At 40.4% G+C, this 18112-nt stretch overlaps 1 protein-coding gene across 2 annotated transcripts in view; it reads left to right on the forward strand.

Annotated features, from left to right (window-relative positions):
* Window positions 1-17632, forward strand: part of atp1a3a (ATPase Na+/K+ transporting subunit alpha 3a) — a 30607-nt gene extending 12975 nt beyond the window's left edge. For both annotated transcript variants that reach the window (XM_056399145.1, XM_056399144.1), the window contains 21 exons: window positions 642-701; window positions 1008-1211; window positions 2366-2479; window positions 3970-4104; window positions 4750-4867; window positions 5479-5567; window positions 5917-6096; window positions 7603-7801; window positions 8266-8510; window positions 8662-8854; window positions 9014-9189; window positions 9422-9558; window positions 9731-9881; window positions 10037-10205; window positions 10703-10857; window positions 12042-12165; window positions 12826-12971; window positions 13844-13974; window positions 15156-15257; window positions 15553-15644; window positions 16134-17632. In XM_056399145.1, coding sequence (XP_056255120.1) covers window positions 642-701; window positions 1008-1211; window positions 2366-2479; window positions 3970-4104; window positions 4750-4867; window positions 5479-5567; window positions 5917-6096; window positions 7603-7801; window positions 8266-8510; window positions 8662-8854; window positions 9014-9189; window positions 9422-9558; window positions 9731-9881; window positions 10037-10205; window positions 10703-10857; window positions 12042-12165; window positions 12826-12971; window positions 13844-13974; window positions 15156-15257; window positions 15553-15644; window positions 16134-16162 — 2949 coding nt within the window. In that variant the 3' untranslated portion in view covers window positions 16163-17632. The remainder of the gene's footprint in view (window positions 1-641; window positions 702-1007; window positions 1212-2365; window positions 2480-3969; window positions 4105-4749; window positions 4868-5478; window positions 5568-5916; window positions 6097-7602; window positions 7802-8265; window positions 8511-8661; window positions 8855-9013; window positions 9190-9421; window positions 9559-9730; window positions 9882-10036; window positions 10206-10702; window positions 10858-12041; window positions 12166-12825; window positions 12972-13843; window positions 13975-15155; window positions 15258-15552; window positions 15645-16133) is intronic.
* Window positions 17633-18112: the final 480 nt, after the last annotated feature.

The raw sequence follows: 18112 nt of genomic DNA on the forward strand, positions 1-18112 counted from the left end.
TCCTGGCCTCACTCCAGCTTTCGAAGAGCTAGCATCCAGCTGTAATCTAATCTCCCTGTTTGAAAAGGAGAATACAGAGACGTAGTAGGCCTATTTCATAGCAGCTGGTGCACAGTAGTGGTACAGTGTGGTTTGAGGTAATATGCCAGAGCAATTTAATCCTGTTGTGGAAATCCATTTTCCCCTGCATGGGGCAGGAAGCCAAACCCACAGGATATCCCTTTGATATAAAATCATATGAGCTGGTTCAGATAAACCAGTGATTTCCATTATGTCATAGATCAATCCTGAAAAAATCTACAACTTCTTTTAGGGACATTTGTAAAGTACAGAACATTCATTTTTATAAAACTTATCACCACCAAGGACCCAGAACAGTATGTGGGGTTCTGTAATCAACAGTCATCTGCATTTATTTCTTGGTTTCAATTCATTTTCTGTTGTCAGTTCTGCAAATGATAAATACATAATGTTGGAATTTAAAACATGATACCAGAATGCTTGCAATAAAATTCAAATTATTTTAAATGTTTACATTTTCGGATAGTATATTTAGATAATGTATGATTTAGTTTGAATATAACTTTGATTTGGTTTGATAATTGAGTTTTAAGTTGACTTTCTCTTTTCATTCTTTGTAGACGGAACACAAAATGTCTGTTGAGGAGGTTTGCAGGAAATACAACACTGATATCGTCCAGGTGAGTTTTTGAACTTTTCTTTCATCAGCTCAGATTCATTGGATTGTTTCTGTCCTGATTTAACACATTGCTAATGATTCAATAGTTCACACTGATATATCCCTGTCATTACACCTTTTTTAAAAATCTATTTAGATTTTGTAGTTTTCATTTTATACAAATATGTCCCATTCAGAACACAATTTTACTTTAACTTCTTCTCTATCCCTGCCTCCATTTCTACTGCCCTCATGCCTCTGCTCACTTACTTCTCTTTTAACCCATCTTTTCTCCCTCGTTTCTGTCCATTCCCTCTTCTCCTCTCAGGGTTTGACCAATGCTAAGGCAGCAGAGTTCCTGGCCAGGGATGGCCCCAACGCCCTGACTCCACCCCCCACAACCCCAGAGTGGGTCAAGTTCTGTCGCCAACTGTTCGGTGGCTTCTCCATCCTGCTGTGGATTGGTGCCATCCTCTGTTTTCTGGCCTACGCCATCCAGGCAGCCACAGAGGACGAGCCTGCTGGAGATAACGTAAGTACAAGTTCGTAGTGGATGGATGGATGATGATAGAATAGAATAAATTCTCAGTCTACCACCACCACTGTAGACGAGGCTTGATGATTTGAAGTGAACCAGAGCTGCTAAAGTTACTAGATAGAATTTACTTAAAATAAAAAGATCAGTACCTCTGAGAAGCTGGGTATCAGAAACCACTGAAGGAGGATAGAGAAGGGTGCATTTCTTATAGTCTGTGTGTTCCCTGTCCACCAGCAAATCACTTTACAAAGCAGTTTTCTGAGTCACTACTCCTGAGGGACGAGGCTGTGTCAGTGATAAAAGATGTGTCAGCTGTTTGTCCAAATCATGCCAGCCGACTCATCTTTAGAGTGACAGACACCATCCTGTTAGCATCATTTTTGGGCCCGCCAAAGGGAGCATATGACTCCCGGCATCGGTAATGGCAGGGTAAGAGAAGGGTGTTCACAGGTCAACACTGTTTCATGTCGGGTCAGAGAGCAAAGTAAAGCTGCGAACTGAGGCTAAACGGCTCAGACACACAGCATGAAAGGACAAAATACTTGGTCTGGACCACAGGGGAGGACTCCGGGTGAAACAACAACAGTGAGTGACCGAGACTATATCACACACCCAGAGTATAACTTCACACTCCAATAACCTGCCACAGTCATGTCAGATGTTACAGGACATACAGGGAGTGTTGCAGGATTTAGACCCTCTAATGGTGATCCTTTAAAACATGAGACGATAGACACACCAGCACAGTCATAAACCCACTAACAGATGTAGACAGCAAACAGACGGACAGCCTCCAAGTCACTGAGTCCACATTAAACCACTTGCTATTGTGGTTGTCAGCTACAGGATGTGAAACAGGAATGAAGGGCTTGGATGATTTGTTTCTAGAGTTTAAACTTTACAGGAGCATCAGCTTCCTGAAATATCTTCTTCACCTCTCACTGTCTAAAGTTCAGTGTTTCATGTCAAAATATCTGACTGATGAATTATTCTCTGTCTCTCTCCTGTGGTCTATTTTTCTCTTTCCCTCCTCTCATGTGATGCATTTTTAGATAAAGGTGAAGTCACTTAATTAATTTCTGCATTAAATATGAAAGTCTCATCTTTTTCTCTTCCTCCTCTCTCTGTCTCTGTCTCTGCCTCTGTAGCTGTATTTGGGTATTGTGCTGTCAGCTGTCGTCATCATCACCGGCTGCTTCTCCTACTTCCAGGAAGCTAAGAGCTCAAAGATCATGGAATCCTTTAAGAACATGGTCCCTCAGGTAACAGACACCTAACAGTCCTACACAAGGATATCATGGGGAATTGTTTCTGACAATTTCTGCAAAAAGTGCCAAATTTTTTTAAGGGTTATTGCAGAGAGGCATTGATTTCAATTTCCCCAAAAAAAGTAAAAAAAAAAAAAAAGAAAGAAAAAAAAAAAAAGAAAACTTGTATTTTAAATGTAATGTCATGTAAATGTGTTTTACAAAGGTCTTCTTATGTGATATTTCATTAAATTAAAAAAATAATAATAAAAAATATATAATAAAATGTTTTTGTACGAGATTTTAGCCAAAACACTGGATGAAAATTCCCAGTATTATTGTTCCAGACCCTGAATTATACAAAATATGCGGCACTTATACTAATTAGATTTTTTTTTTTATTAGATAATCCATCTATCCATCCATTTTCTGCGGCCATATTCCCATGCAGGTTGTGTTTAAAGATATTATGAGAAATTATTGTTATATACTGCTGGGAGGTGTCACACAAATGTCAGTAAATTCATGCACTTGGGAAATAATTCTTGGCCAGATCATCACTCCTGGTTTTCACTGATGCTTTGGCTGGTATGACCCAGGTTTTAAATTCCTGTGTGGTACTAAAATTCTCTTTAAAAGTCTTGAATTTGACTTTGTGAACCCTGCAGAAACCCAGTTGTGATAATCTTTAGGGAAAATGCTGATTAAAAAATCTACATGAAAAAATCTAAGTAGAAGAAGAAATTTTTAGGTTATAGAAAAAGAAAACAATGTTTTTAGATTTGTATAGCCTTTAAAATTAAATTTAAATAAATCAGTTAACTGTGATATGGTTCTGAAAGATTTAAAGTCCCATAAAGAAGCATGTAATATTTCCAATTATTGTTAAAAGGCATGTATCACAATAATAGAAGATGGTAATAAAAAAAATCTTATTTTGAATGAAATCTACAATAATGGTGGTTCAACACATAAAACGAACACTTATTCCACTCATACATTGCTATAGGTGTGTAGAAATCTCCTTAGAGGAAACTTATTCTACTTCATATTCTCATTTGAAAATGTCAACGACAGAGTTGTTGGTTTTAGACTAAGGTAAAATAGTAACATTCCTGGTTTGAAAGCAAGCAGGATGTTGTATTACATTGGGCTCCTAAGTCATTCAGGTGTTTTTTAAGTGTAAAGCTCTATTTTTATGACAGTATCATACTGTCACAGCTTTCATGTTATTCCTCTGATTTCCTTATCCACCTTTCAATTACTTTAGTTTTTACTCTTTACCACTTCATCTCTGACCTTTCTGTAAATAGTGTCTTTACAGATATTTTTCTTATTTTTGGAAAAAGGCTTCAACTCTATGATAGCTGGCTGTGCTTTTGTCTATTTTTTATGTTAAACAAAACAAGAAGCTAGGTATTAACATATACAGTAAGTAATTCCCATAAAAAGAATCTCTCTCCCTCTGTTTCTCTTCTTCTCTTTCTCTCTCTCTCTGTTCTTAGCAAGCCCTGGTGATCCGTGAGGGAGAGAAGATGCAGATCAATGCTGAGCAGGTGGTGGCAGGAGATCTGGTGGAGGTGAAAGGAGGAGACAGGATCCCCGCTGACCTCCGCATCATCTCCTCCCACGGCTGCAAGGTGAGATTCAGGCACAGATGCACTCCAGTAATTATACAGACCCAAGGAGACAACCGCAGTAAGGTGTCTCTAGAGAATCAAGTTTCCAGTCTCAACATCAGGTAATCAGAGTGAGAGTGATTCATTTCATCACACATGAGGTTTCAGCTCATTCACTTTCAGTGGCCAAGAGTAAAAATGTGATTGCACAGTAGAAGTCAGTGAATGTGTAAGTAATAGTAATATGAGTTTCTGTCCACTCTTTGGAAATCCACCTGATGTGTTGTTTGATAATTTATTAACTAAAACAAGCTCGTCATCTTCACAGTGCTTCACAAGCTACAGATAAACAGATGAGTTGTTTATTTTTATGCTAAATTCATACAAACCTTCAGTGTTTCTGCAGGTTCTTATATGAATTTTAATTCATACTCTGAATGTTTGCTCCAAAGACATTTTTATGAAATGTAATGTGTGTATAAAAACACAAGAAAGAGCACCACAAACAAGAATTCATTATTCATTAGCACAGGAGGTATGAATGAAGAAGATCAAAACACTGAAAATACAAACAAGCCGTCTCTCTGTCTGGCTTTGTGTGTAGTCTTACCATCTATACACTGAACCAGATACTCACTGCTTTATCTTCTTTGTCACTCTGTCCAGGTGGACAACTCATCCCTGACCGGGGAATCAGAGCCCCAGACCAGGTCACCTGACTGTACCCATGACAACCCCCTGGAAACCCGCAATATTGCTTTCTTCTCAACCAACTGTGTCGAGGGTAAGGTCACCATCTCCATCGTCTCTGCACAACACAAATCATTATTATAACATCACTGTGTGTATCATCCACTGATTGGGTTTCCACTTTTCTTCTCGTAGAAACATTTCGTATGTGTGTGTGTGTGTCTGTGTGTGTGTGTTCACTCATATGGCTACATCTGTGTGTTTGTATTGTTCTGGTTCAGCGCTCAGACAGTTCTGCAAACAAAGACGCTACACATTAGCTTTTATGAAAGTGTTTGGTCTGACTGAGCATCAGTGACATCACTGGTCATCAGAAGAGCCCTAGGCCTTGAAGTGTGACCTCATGTAAACTTGTACTTATGATAAGACAGGAAGGCCTTATAACTGACACTATGCTGCTCACAGTGGTAGATTGCAAAAGAGTGATATGTGGTGCCCCCTCATGGACTCACTGTTACATTACATTAAGACCCTCAAGTCCTGCACTCTCCTTCTAACCATCATTGCTCAGTCAAACCTGTGCATCCATTCATCTTTACCCTCCATCTTTATATTTTATTCTTGTTATTTCTGCCACTGTTTTCCTCTTATTTTCTCATAAAGATCATTTTTATAAACCCTGCTCTCTCTACTCTCTTCCTCCAGGAACAGCTCGTGGTATCGTTGTGTGTACTGGCGATCGTACAGTGATGGGCCGTATCGCCACCCTCACCTCAGGCCTGGAGACTGGCAAGGTGACATTCATTATTATTAATTATCTGACAGTGGTCTTTTGTGTCTTATACAGGCCAAATAATGGAGGTTGCTTGCTAGAAACAGGCTTTTTTTGTTTAATTTTTGTTTAATGCTTAATGTAAAGACAACATCTTATCTAAGAAGTTTTCTAACATAAGTGTCCTGGATCAACTGACCTTTAATAGCTGCCAAACCATAAGGAAATATCATGTGCCTGAGCTTCAGTGTCTAGAGTTTTTAGTAAATTCTAGTTTCTTTGTTTCATTCAGTGTAAACTAATTATTTAGACAGAACAGCTACAAAAATTCATCTACTTCAGTCAATCTAAATATGTATTCTGCTCCTCAGACGCCCATTGCCAAGGAGATCGAGCACTTCATCCACATCATCACGGGTGTAGCCGTCTTCCTCGGTGTGACCTTCTTTGTCCTCTCAATCATCCTCGGTTACAGCTGGCTGGAGGCTGTCATCTTCCTCATCGGTATCATTGTGGCTAATGTGCCTGAGGGACTGCTGGCCACAGTCACTGTGAGTTGGCAGAGAAATAGGAAGCTAGTGTAGTAGTTTAGTTTAGTTTTTTTAATTGGTGAGAGGAACTGAACTGTTAGTGTTCTAGTGTGTGTCTGTGTTTACAAGGCTGTTGTTCATTTGTATGATTCCCTTAAGCTGTTGTTTTCGTTGTGTTTTTTTGTGTGTGTGTTTTTTTTGGGGGGTTTTTTTGTGTTTTTTCTTTGTGTGTTCTTATCTCTCCTCAGTTCCCCATGTTTTGTGTGGACTTGGGTCAAACCCTGTTTTCATTTGCTTATTTTTTACAGAAATCTAAGAAACTATGTAAAATCAGAAAAAATACATTATTTTTGATACAGTGACATCTTTCCAAAACAGCTTTCATATGTTTTAAATGACATGAAACACTTAACACTACAGGACCCTTTATCTGTTCAAACAGCAACCAACTCAAGTCCACTGACACTAAAACTAGACATTATTTATAGTTAGTTATCCCATAAATAAGCTACACTTTTTGTAAATTTTGTGATTGAGAGACTGATCTCGCACTACTAATGTTACATATCACTCATCAGATTCCCTGAAGCTTGATTGTGTGCTCTCTGTATGTGTTGGTGTAAATGTGGATATTTTGTGTTGTGTACAGTGTTGTGGCTGATGTTGTCTCATTGTGTTGCTGTTTGTCTTTGACCCTGCTTCTCTTTTCTTTGTGCTTGTGTGTTTCCTATGGTTTGTGATGTTGCTGTATGTCTGTGTGCATTTGTGTGTGTGAGTGTGTCTGTGTATTTTTGTGCTTTAACATTCTCTATGTGTCAGTATCAGCTTGTGTGGTGAAGGTGGTGTTTTGTCTCTGTTTGTGTGTCTCTTTCCATCTCTCTTTCCCAAGGCAGTCCCATATGCGTTTGTGTATCTGTTTCTCTCTCTCCATCTTCCTCTTTGTGTGTCTCTCTCTCTCTCTCTTTTCCAGGCCAGTCGCGGTGCTGTCTGCAATGACAACGGCTAGCTAATGTAATGACATAAGGCTAATGACTAATGAATTCGGCCTCCTCTGCTTGGCCTTGGCTAGTTCTGTTTGGCCCATGGTTCTTGCCGTATTTGGCATGATGACATAATGCACCGCTGCTCTGCTTCACCGCTTCACTCGTTCATGCCTCATGTTCTTTCTGCATCGCTCATTGGGCTGTGTTTTTATTTTTGGAAGGATGTTTTTAGTGCATTTTGCTAGAGATGGACATTGTGAGGAGCAGGATTAACATCTCCAGGAGTGCAGGTGGTTTAGCTCTCAGGTGTGGTTAATGATTTGAAGCACAGTATGGCATTAATGTGTCTGCCTATTGGCAAAAGTTTGTTTTGTGCCTGGAGATGTTCATCTTTGCTGTTAGTTGTCTCACATAGATGCTAATTATTATTTCTCTTTCTCCTTTGGTTTGTTTCCATTCTCTCCTTTTGTCTTATTTTATTGTCGACAACCTCTCTCCTCCTGCCTCTCCTTCCTCTCTCTGCTGTTCATGTTTCCTCTCTCAGGTGTGTCTGACACTTACTGCTAAACGAATGGCGCGTAAGAACTGCCTGGTGAAGAACTTAGAGGCCGTTGAAACTCTCGGCTCCACCTCCACCATCTGCTCTGACAAGACGGGCACCCTGACCCAGAACAGGATGACCGTGGCCCACATGTGGTTCGACAACCAGATCCATGAGGCCGACACCACTGAGGACCAGTCTGGTGAGATTTTACTCTGTCCTGCTAAATTACCGTCTTCCTGAAAAATAGTAAGAATATTATGCCCTTGGTTTCTCCATGGCAGCATAAACTAATGGCCAGCAACCAACATGATTATCTGCCAAGAACCAAATGCTTATAAAATATGTGTTAGGTTGAGACTTCAAATACTGATCAGTGCTGTTTTGTTTTTATCAAATCATTGGTCTTAACCTGTTGTTATGCTTTTCCTTTTCTAAACATTGCACACTGGCTCTGACCACCAATTAAATCAAAGTAAAACGTGTATCAAACAGCCTTCCTGCTTGGTTGATGGATGAAACTGCATTCTGTTGAAATTCATGTTTAGATACATGAAGTGTTGATTTGAAACCACAGACTAGAAAAGAAGAGTTGTTTGTCAGCTGTGATATAAGTGGGAAAAGGAGATGTGGCTGAGATACTTGTGAATAAATTTCATTTTCTAGGCTCCTCCTTCGACAAGAGCTCCACAACATGGGTGTCCTTGGCCCGCATCGCTGCCCTGTGCAACCGCGCTGCGTTCAAGGCTGGCCAGGAATCTTTGCCCATCCTGAAGCGTGATGTTGCCGGAGATGCTTCAGAGTCAGCACTGCTGAAATGTATTGAGCTGTCATGTGGCGGCGTCAAGACCATGAGGGACAAGAACAAGAAGGTGGCCGAGATCCCCTTCAACTCCACCAACAAGTATCAGGTCTGTCCCCCTCTGTTTACTTGTGCAACTGGAGAAAGAATGTATACGATCACAAACAGACCACACCAGCTCAAAATAACATGAACTGAAACCAGAAGATTTATAGTTCTTTAATGGTTATGATACTGACTTTTAAATCTTTTCCCTTCAGCTCTCAATACACGAAACTGAGGATGAAAACAACAATCAGTACCTGCTGGTGATGAAGGGAGCTCCAGAGAGGATCCTTGACCGCTGCTCCACCATCATGATGCAAGGCAAGGAGCAGCCCATGGACGATGAGATGAGGGAGGCTTTCCAGAACGCCTATCTGGAACTGGGAGGACTGGGAGAGAGAGTACTGGGTAAGGATAGAAGATAGAAAACAGTGGTAATTTAACAAAAGGACACAGTTTGGAATTTTGGGGAATTTGGAAGAGTTTAGAAATAAACTTTGATATATCCTGTATCATCCTATATGTACAATTCATTCATACTTCTTACCACTTTCCTAATTCCTCCAGGTTTCTGCCACGTCTTCCTGCCAGAGGACAAGTACCCCAAAGGTTTCGCCTTTGACACAGATGACGTCAACTTCCAGACAGACAACCTTTGCTTCGTGGGCCTGATGTCCATGATCGACCCTCCCCGTGCTGCCGTGCCTGACGCTGTGGGCAAATGCCGGTCCGCTGGCATCAAGGTGGGCACTTTCCAAATCTGACATTTAAAAGACTTTAGATATGAAGACTGTGGATGAATGTCACAGACATTTCTGGAAAAATAGTATTTTCTCTCCTTTACCTATTTATGTTCCTACCATTCTTCTTCTACTGTTGATCTTCCCTCTTCTTTCCTGTTCCTGTTTTTTTGGCTGATTTTCCATCCCTTTCATCTCCTGCCTCTTCATCTTGTTCCTCCTCTTATTGTTTCAGGTCATTATGGTGACTGGTGACCACCCAATCACAGCCAAGGCCATTGCTAAGGGTGTCGGCATCATCTCCGAGGGCAACGAGACAGTCGAAGATATTGCTGCACGCCTTAACATCCCTGTCAGCCAGGTCAACCCCAGGTAAAACAGTAAACATAAACTGCAACAGGTATTCATGTAGCCTCACCAGATATTTTAATTCAGCCATAAGAATTAAGGCTGAACACCAAGCATGTAAAAGGTGTTTATATGACAATAGTTACTTTCATTTGTTACACAGACCTTATTGATCTGCTTTGTCTGTGTTGTGTAGGGATGCCAAGGCCTGTGTGATCCACGGCACAGACCTGAAGGACCTCAGTCAGGACCAGATGGACGATATTTTGAGGAACCACACAGAGATCGTCTTTGCCAGAACTTCCCCACAGCAGAAACTAATCATTGTAGAAGGCTGCCAGAGACAGGTACTATACTTAACACACTGTCATAAACAGGTAGACATAGTTAGATGAATATATGCACATGCAGACTAGTGCTTGTAGCAGAAAAAAAGAAGTCCATTTTAGCAATTTGTGGTCTGAAATGGAATAAAATCTCTAAACCCTCATTTTTCTGTCAGGGTGCCATTGTGGCTGTGACAGGTGATGGTGTGAACGACTCTCCCGCCCTGAAGAAGGCTGACATCGGTGTTGCCATGGGAATCTCTGGCTCAGATGTGTCCAAACAAGCTGCTGACATGATCCTGCTGGATGACAACTTTGCCTCCATTGTCACAGGAGTAGAAGAAGGTGAAGGAAAAACAAAAAAGGAAAAAGGCTGTGAAGAGGGAAAGTTTGAAATAATGGGGTGGAGGGATCATACCTAAACAGAAAATGCCAAAAGGTTTTCAGATGAAAAGCAGCATATTTGACAGCACATATGCATACAATAAACAATTCAGTTCATTTTGTTACACTACATATTAAGCAGGTTGTGATTCAGAGGAGGAACATATTTGTCAATATGGTCAGCTAAAGAAATTCTGTATCTTTGGACCCTCATTTTTGGTTTTGGTTTCTTTTAACACTATTTTTAACAAAAATTATAGGTTGTACGCTGAAAAATGAGTATAGATTTAATTTTAGAATTAACCAGTATTGAACACTATTCTGTTTCAAATCACTGTTCTACATGCTCATATATTTAAAAAGCTAGCTGTGTTGACATAGGTGCAGGCTCTCCCTCACACTTAGTATTGGTCTGTTCAAGAGTCCGTATTTATTTACACACAACCTCCGCCCGACAGGCCGTCTCATCTTTGACAACCTGAAGAAGTCCATCGCCTACACTCTGACCAGCAACATCCCAGAGATCACCCCCTTCCTGTTCTTCATCTTGGTCAACATCCCACTGCCTCTGGGCACCATCACCATCCTCTGCATCGACCTGGGAACTGACATGGTGAGGGAAACAAACATACCCGTTAACAAGGCAGCGACACAGTCAGACACCAGACACACTCATGTATGGTAGCATGCAGATCTGATGTGTTTATGTCCAATCACACATTAAGAAGCAGAAGTCAGCATGTCTGAATTCACCACACACAGACACACACACACAGCTTTTTTCGATGCTTGTGTGCACTTGATCTTTGAACACTCATGCAGGCACAGTGAACCAGGAAACATTAGCTGTACACAAACATGTGAAATGTATACATCCATTTCAGACAGGTACCCAGGTGGCAAAACATAAACAGTAATGCTTGATGATTATCATCAGGGCAACGTACATGAATGTTCAGGACACAATGCAACAATGGTCATCACTGCCATTTGTAAGTAACACAGCTATACAAAATGAATTGGAGGAAAGAAACCAGTGCTGTGGTTAATGAAATAATCAAATAGAACCTCTGATACTAAACACAATGTAAGAATATTAATTTGTTTACTGGGACAGAATCTGGTTACAAACAAGGCAGGAATAACTTCCTCACCATTCATTTTAAAAAACAGTTTTATGATGAGCCATTTGTATATTGCAAAGTGCAAAACAATCCATTAAACACAGCACTGAGGTCAAGTTCAAGGTTCTGTCTAAACAGTAGATACGGTATGCAAAAAGAACACTGGGTGGCAGTGTGGGACCACCACTGAAAAGAAGCTTTCTCAGAGTAAATGGGTTCAACAAATAGACTGAAATGTTCAAAGTTTGGGACAGTTTGAGTTATTTAAATGCAACAAGGGAGCACGGGAAACATTATAGAGAGACAGAGAATACAGGGACTCCATGAAAAAGAAAGGACAAAGAAAAGAAAGTCTTTGTTGTGGAGATGAGATCTGCGAATAAAGAGTTATTTTCCCTTTTAGTTCATTTGTGTTTTTACTTTCTCAGTATCAAAGTTGAATATGAGCTTATGTCTCCTGGTCTGACAGAATTTATATGGAAAGAGAAATTTTAATGTTTCCTAATAATTGAAATCTGTCTGAGAGCTCTTCGACAAGAAGGATTTTTACATCTGATAGCTAAGATAAAATAAACCAAAGCAAAATATTCCCGTTACACACAGTGTGAACATGAAATATATATACTGTATAACAATAACGTACCTGTCTCTTTGTGGCTGTCTCGTCTGTCAGGTACCAGCCATCTCTCTTGCCTATGAAGCAGCAGAGAGTGACATCATGAAGCGCCAGCCCAGGAACCCACTGAGGGACAAACTGGTCAATGAGAGACTCATCAGTATCGCCTATGGACAAATTGGTAGGAGCCATGTTTGTTATTCACCACGCACGCACGACCCCACACACACACACACACACACACACACTACTGACACACATTTAGCCTGTCAGTAGTGCTGTATTGGTATTGTCAACATGTTAAACCATGTCAGAAATCTTTTACTGGCCCCAAATCTGTCCCACACCAGAAAACTCCTAGACACAATGTCAGTATTGTGATGCAGTCTGACAGTGTCTAACTGCTTCATGGTGCTGACATTGTTCAGCAGCAGTCAACAGCACCATCTGGAGTCCGTGTGGTGAATACCTTAGTTCTTACAGCAAGGTCTCCTACAGCACTGAAGCTTTAGTGATGTCCCTCACTTGTAAGTTGCTTTAGATAAAAGCATCTGCCAAATGAGTAAATGTAAATGTGTGGTGAGATCTTATGGTCTGTTCTTCTGATCAGCACATTTTAATCCAATAAATATAATAATTTACAGTAAATGTTGGCCAGTGCCCATTGGTCGAGTCGGTGAGAAGATCCCTTCTCCCTTCCTCTCTCTCTTCCCACAAAGTCACATCACATTATTCTGTGTTTCTTTAGGGGGTATAGGATTATTCCTTATCAGATTAACCTAATCAATTACTGATCAATGTGTGTGTGTGTGTGTGTGTGTGTGTTTGTTCGTTTCTGCAGGTATGATCCAAGCTCTTGGTGGTTTCTTTGCCTATTTTGTCATCATGGCTGAAAATGGTTTCCTGCCATCTGTGCTCGTCGGCATCCGGCTCAACTGGGACGATCGCTCCACCAATGACCTAGAGGACAGCTACGGACAGCAATGGGTATGAGTGACCTGAGACAACACTAGTCTTTTCTGCTTCCGTTATATTCACTTGCTTTGAGGAGCCGTGTTGCCTGTGGAGGAATAGGTGGACGTCACTTTCTCTGTTGTTACAGTCTCCTATTTGATTTAGATTTTTGATTGTATTTATTTGCACACATAGAATATTACAAATACATTGTAAATGTTTTTTTATGGAGGGAATGTGTAGGTTAGGTAAGAAACCCATCAAGAACTGTTAAACTTCACCTTAACGTAAATTAAAGATTACAGCATACTAAGTGAGAAAGAAAGAAAGAAAGAATATATACAGTAGAAGGGATCGAGATATTTAAATGGTTCTATCAACCTGAATTTTCTTTTAAAATCAGGTAGTGAGGGCGAGGTGTCTACCAGGTGCAAGTTGGTGTTCCGCAGTTTTACACCTCTATATTTAATTGAATACTGCCCTCTATTGGTGTGATGGAAAAGGGAGATGCAGATCATTTGATTGTCTCTTTGTGTAAGAATGGATGTAGGAAGTATTGATTTGTAAGTAGTAGTAGTAGTAGTTGTAAGAATTATTACAGAAATATTGTTGAAAATGTTTATGTGGCTCGTCTATTGTGTGTAGGGATACTGTCCCAGGTCAGTCATACACACACGTACCTCCCAAAACATTTCCAGCATAAAAAAAGAGTTTAATAGCAGTAATCTCTGAATAATGAGAAACATTAATGCAGATTAATACAACTGTAAATCAAAGGGCAACAGCTTCTTCCTGGACTCAACATTTTGTTTCAGTGTTCATCAAACATACAAGGTTCATCACAGACAGTCTGAAAGTCATATATATTCTTTATCTTTCTCCTCTCTCTCTCTCTCTCCATGAAGACCTATGAGCAGCGTAAGATTGTGGAGTTCACCTGCCACACAGCCTTCTTCGTCAGTATTGTGGTGGTGCAGTGGGCAGATGTCATTATCTGCAAGACCAGACGTAACTCTGTGTTCCAGCAGGGCATGAAGTAAGTACAGAAGGATGTAAACATGAAATCTAGATGATGCTGAACCAAATTAATAAAAGATTGCTCTTGATTCTTGAAGCTAATGTCTGCTTTTGATCTAATATACTAAACATCAGCAAACACATTGTCTTATTCTATAAGATTTGAACTTCTTTGTCTTTAAACATAAAAGAGGCATGTTAACTTTACCTTTTGCTGAAAGTGATAGTTCAGGTTATTTGACGTGGGGCTGTGTGAGATACTCATGCACGGTCAGTGTGTTACCTGCAGTACATTCAGATCGGCACCTCACACAACCCCACGTCAAATAACCCGAACCATCACTTTAAAGAGCAAGTAGTCTGGTACCACAAAGAGTCAGGATCAGTTTGAAATATAATAACAATAATAATAATAATAATCATAATAAACTTTATTTGTACAGCACCTTTCATACAAGAAATGTAGCACAAAGTACTTTACAACAAAGAAATAGACAAAGAAATAGACAGAAACCCTCTGATAAGGTGAACTAGAATCAGCCGTAGACGAGGACTCATGTAGCACACTGAGATTCTGAGAGTTTCACTCAATGCAAGTTTATTTACAACAAGCGTGTATACAAACAAACTGATTCTGATCTTCCCAGTAACAGTTCCGTCTTGTACAGTATAGAAACCCCCACGGGCGCTTCAGATTACACAAGTCAAGCAGACGTTCAATCTCCCGCAGACAAATAAAAAACTATCCTTAGATATTCAGTCTCCTGCACTCCCTTCCTGAGCCTTACCACGTCAAAATGACCCGAAGACGTGTTGTTTTTTCTAAACTGAACAGTTTGGTGTCATAGTATTATATCTCAGGAGAGCCTGTTACTGTTGGTGGCTTCATTGTTTAGACATCACCAGAAGACCTGAGCATCCTCTGGTGTCTGAGGTGTTAGACCTCAGCTGACTCCAACACAGATCAGCATATGTCACACGTGCTTTGTCATCAACTGTCATCAAGAGCACTTCAGAACCTGAAATCTTAGATAACCCTTTTCTGTCACAGGGCACATTGATCCCTTTGCTGTGGATTCCTCACATCACTATCTTTTTTTAGCATTTCCTCACCATCTGCACATCTGTTACTTTGCTGACTTTGTCTTATTTCTTTCTTTCTTTCTCTCTTTCTTTCTCTCTTTCTTTCTTTTCTTGCAGGAATAAGATTTTGATCTTTGGCCTGTTTGAGGAAACAGCTCTGGCTGCTTTCCTGTCCTACTGCCCTGGCATGGACTTGGCACTACGGATGTACCCACTCAAGTAAGTCACATCACACACTGTTGAGTCATATTCATACTTCATATTTATTTTCGGGGGCGAAGAACATGTCAGTTATAGCTGATTACATTATCCTTTCCTGCTATGAAGTCATGTAAAGTTTTTAGCCTATGCACAATAACAAAGATCACAATCTTTAATAGTCAGTAATAAACATAATACAGATTTTTTTTTCTCTTTAATCAGCACTGTAAGAGCTGCATTGTGTTTCAATACCTTGTTGAGTTTTTCTTCCAGCACTCTCACTCTGTCCATCACCCCTCCCATTCTCCCTCAGGCCCAGCTGGTGGTTCTGTGCATTCCCATACAGTTTCCTCATCTTTGTTTACGATGAGATCCGAAAACTCATCCTTCGCCGAAACCCTGGAGGTATGCCAACACACGAACACATGCGTGCACGTTCTGTTTCACTGTCACAGGAGCTGCTTTCCTTGGTGTATGAAGCATTTTTGTCCTTGTTTGCACCTGTTCTGGTACCGGTGTGGAAAAAAACAGCAGGTTGCTCATGTTTAAGTACAAAACAGAGTTTTAATCTACTCATTCTGTTGACATAAAACTTCTATACATATATATACATATATATATACACATTTGTAGTCATATCATTAAAAGTAATATTACACTAATTTTCATGAGATGACAGTATCATTTTTCAAAGGGCGAACAGAAGAAGAAATGAATAAAAAGTGTAGGACGATCACTAGTTTGTGCAGAATAATTTCACATTGGAATTGAATATAGTATAAATAATTTTTTTGCACCAATGTTTATGAGTAAATGAAATCCTTTGATAGGTAACTATTTTCTCTTTCTCTTTTTTCTTGTTTCCCTCTTTCCCTCTCCTCTTCACCTCTGCAGGCTGGGTGGAAAAAGAGACGTACTATTAAATTATCAAAGCATCATTTACTTCTCACCCTGTCCTCCCCTTAACTCACCCCCCCTCTCTTTCACTTCCATCCTTCCCTCCATCCGTCCCTCCTCTCCTCTCAACATACGCAAACTGTACAAGAAAACTATGTTTACTCCTCCTCTCCTTCCTTTCCTTCCTCTCCATCCTCATCCCCTAAAGAAAGAAAAACAAAAACAAACGCCAAGACAACAAGAGGACCAATGACAGAGGAGGAGAGGATGGGGGAGAGGGTGGGTTTAAAACCTTCCCTGTCCTCTCTCTCTCCCTCTGTCCTCTTTTTTCTATCCAAAGTCTAAACAGCATTAGTCTGCCAGTAACACTGTTTGTGCCGATGCTTATTATTACTACACTGTTAGCTGCAGCCTCTCTTCATATGTACTTAAACTACAGCAAGACATGGAACTGAATAAAGGTTAGAACGAGAGGAATAAAGGCAAAAACTTGACTGTTCCACTTGCGATCCTGCCAAGCAGGACAACAACACGGCAGCTCCCGTCTAGACTCCCAACAGGCGATTTGAGCGGGTGGGTGGCATTACTTTTTTTTGTTAGGTTTTTGTTTCCTGCCAGAGAAAAGCCCCCCGGATCCAGCTCTCTAATCACTGCCATTTCCTGCCATTCGCCTATTTTACTTCTCTCTATTTCTATTTTCTCACTGCCAATCTTCTACTGCCGTTCTCCTCCTCTTCCTCCTCCTCTTCCTCCTCCCCTATTAATAAAGAATCAATCTCACTATAAAACCGAAGCACTCAAAAAAAAAAAGGTCACTTCCTCTCCCTGCCTCCCTCCCTTCCTCCCTCTCTCCATCCTCCTCTTCCCCCTGTGTTTTTCTCTGCTTGTGTTGTTGTTTTCTAAAAGACGACTGGGTGTTTTTTAAAAACAAATTGTTCATTAAAGTTTTATGTTTTTTTTTTTTTTAAGTTTGGAGTGGGTCTGAGAGCTGCTTGTTTTCATTCGGACATGACAAAGCCCACTGTCTCTCCCTCTTCTTCCTCTCTTCTTTCTCTTCTCACAATCCTCCTTTAACTGGCTCCACCTACCCCCCCGACCCCCCACCTATCTGTCCCTGTTTGTCTGTCTGTTTGTGAACACCGTGCAAACCCTCCGTCCTTGTAAACCTCCACCTATTCTCACTGCCTGCCTCCTCTTATTCTCCCATCCTTTGCCCTGCCCGCAACCTACCCCACCCCCACCCCCTCAACCCCACCTCTGTTAAAAAAAAAAACAATCTTTCTGTGTCCTCGGAAAAAGAGATTTCTCTCCAGTTTCATTATTTAAATCAGTGGAAATATGTACTAAGGCACTGTACCTTAACTTGCGAAACAGCAGCAAAAAAAAAAGAAAATGAAATAAAATAGAAGGATCTCTCTTTTTTCAGTTTGGTCTCCAGTTTGTTTTTGTGTGGAGTTTTGTCAGAAAATGGAAATAAATGCTGTGACCAACTCTTATTTACGGCAGTAGTGTCAAGTCATCTGTTTTCTACCTTTAACACACCATTTAGTCGACATAGTGTGATAGAAATATTGTGGCTCAAGTTTATGAAAATTCAGTGGAAGAAGAGGAAGAAAGCAGAACTGAAGAGACCCGGTTCTACATGTGATGATCAGTCCATGATGGAAACAGCCTCATTGATCTCACAGTCACCTGGGGACCTCCACAACCTAACAGGTATCAATTTACAACAAAATGAGCATTGTAACATAGCAGGAAGTGGCTGTATCACATGATCTTCCTCTGTGTGGCCAGATGTTCAGATTTCCACATTTTTTATCACTTTAAACCTTTTGGTTTGTTTGTTTGTCTCCTGATAAAGACACAAAGAACATCGTCATGTTAAAAGACTGTAACCATCATAAAGCGCCATGGAAATGATGTGGCTCCACCCTGCATTATGCAGTGGATCACATAATGACCAACTACTAACAATC

Source organism: Seriola aureovittata, chromosome 16 (assembly GCF_021018895.1).
Source record: "Seriola aureovittata isolate HTS-2021-v1 ecotype China chromosome 16, ASM2101889v1, whole genome shotgun sequence".
Classification (NCBI taxonomy): Eukaryota; Metazoa; Chordata; class Actinopteri; order Carangiformes; family Carangidae; genus Seriola; species Seriola aureovittata.